This window comes from Onychomys torridus, chromosome 8, assembly GCF_903995425.1.
Source record: "Onychomys torridus chromosome 8, mOncTor1.1, whole genome shotgun sequence".
NCBI lineage: Eukaryota > Metazoa > Chordata > Mammalia > Rodentia > Cricetidae > Onychomys > Onychomys torridus.
The window spans coordinates 87,878,183-87,880,127 of NC_050450.1; the positions used below are offsets into that span (position 1 = coordinate 87,878,183).

The 1,945-nt window shown below is 47.5% G+C and overlaps 1 protein-coding gene across 1 annotated transcript; it reads left to right on the forward strand.

The window, feature by feature from the left end:
- Window positions 1-942: 942 nt before the first annotated feature.
- LOC118588756 (keratin-associated protein 9-1-like) lies at window positions 943-1,560 on the forward strand. Its single transcript, XM_036195304.1, has one exon. It carries the CDS (start codon window positions 943-945, stop codon window positions 1,558-1,560), a length of 618 nt encoding a protein of 205 aa, XP_036051197.1.
- Window positions 1,561-1,945: the final 385 nt, after the last annotated feature.

Sequence of the window (1,945 nt, forward strand, 5' to 3'; positions counted from 1 at the left end):
AAGATCCTGAGAGCAGACAGTCTGCCAGGACTGGTGATCACCACATCTACCAAAGAGCAGAAAGTCAGGCAAGATTGATGGTCACCACATCTACCCAGGAGAGGACAGTCAGTCAAGACTGATGGTCACCACATCTACCCAGGAGAGGACAGTCAGGACTAATGATCACCACATCTACCCAGGAACAGACAATCAGGACTGATGATCAACACATCTACCCAGGAGCTACCAGATAGTCAGTCAGGACTGATGGTCACCATATATATCCTGGAGAGGACAGTCAAGACTGATGATCACCACACTCCACTGATGCCTCCTTATTTCTAATATGCTGTTTCTTTTTATACCTATCAGTTCTGGTTCTACTCTGCTATGAAACACATCATTCCACACACCCTTATCTCAAACCAACTTTTAACGAACCCCACAAACACAGGGATAGGAATTTACACAGCGATTGACACCTGGACACATTGAAATTGGGCTCGGTGAAACAGACAAGGAACTAGGTGGTGAGTCCATTGTTGTGAATACAGCACCATCATACCCAGAGACATGTATAAATCTAAGTGCAGACAGCAGAAGAAAGAGGTAAAAACAAACTAATCTCGACCTTCCCATAGAGGCAGAAGCTACCAAAGGACCAGATGGTGATTAGAGTAACAACAAAGCTGAAGGGCTGAACCCATGAGTTACTGGAACATGTTCAAGTGGGTAATTCCCAAGTAAGAAATGAACACGTTCAAATGATTCAGAGCATTAGGTGAGAATTTCCTTCTTCAAAAACACAAATTAAATATGGAAATGGTCCACAAACAGGAAGAGTCTTTCTGATTGGCCCAACATTGGAGATCTGTCATATAAAAGGTCCTGACGGGAAGAACTTGCTACACTGTTGAAAATTCAACTGTGAACAAAGTATCTCGCTGGACACTTGATACCATGATCCTCTGCAGCTGCCCACCTTGCTGTCAGCCTAGCTGCTGCAAGACCACCTGCTGCAAGACCACCTCTTGCTGTGAAGCCAGCAGCTGCCCTGAGTCCATCTGCTGCCAGCCTTGCTGTCCCCCAAGTTGCTGCAGCATACCCTACTGCCAGTGCAGCTGCTGCAACATCAAGTCTGTCAGCAACTGCTGCCAGACCTGCTGCCCACCAACCTGCTGTGAAAGCACATGCTGCAAGACCACCTGTTGCAAGCCAACCTGTGTGAGCATCTGCTGCAGCACACCCTGCTGCCAGCCCTGCTGCTGTGAGCCCAGCTGCTGCCAGCCCAGCTCCATAAAAATCAACTGTCAACCAACTTGCTGTGAAACCAGTTGCTGCAAGAATACCTGTTGCAAAACAAATTGTGTGACCAGTGGTTGCAGCACACCCTGCTGCCAGCCCTGCTGCTGTGTACCCATCTGCTGCTGTGTGCCCACCTGCTGCCAGCCCTGCTTCTTACAGCTCTGTTGCCAACCAACTTGCTGTGAAACCACCTGCCACAAGTCCACCTCTTTTCAACCAACCTGTGTGAGCATCAGCTGCAGCACACCCTGCTGTCAGCCCTCTTGCTGCTGACCAACTCCACAAAGGAACATCCACACTGCCATGCTCTGGGGAGAGCTGATGTGCCCTAGCTGCATGAAGCCACATACAACCTTTGCTGACCACCTTCATGTTCTCACCAGGAAACCTGACCAATGTAAATTCCTACTTAAGTGTTGGAAATGCTTTGGGGAAGGATGGAGTCCCTCACCCTCACTCTCCTCATATCCGAAGATTATGGATCCTGTGCCATCTTCATGGGGGGCTGATGTGAAGGTCTGGAATCAATCTAAATTCTGAGCCAAGATCTTTATATCTCTCACCAAATAACTTAACAAAACACTTCCCCAAAATAACTTTATTTAACCACTTATCTTCTCAACTGGATTTTCTTCTGTATTTCTCCAGATTTTTATGT

What these genes read in the sequence shown, in the direction of transcription:
- LOC118588756 (XM_036195304.1), top strand. Translation starts at nt 943, where the DNA reads ATGATCCTCTGCAGCTGCCCACCTTGCTGTCAGCCTAGCTGCTGCAAG.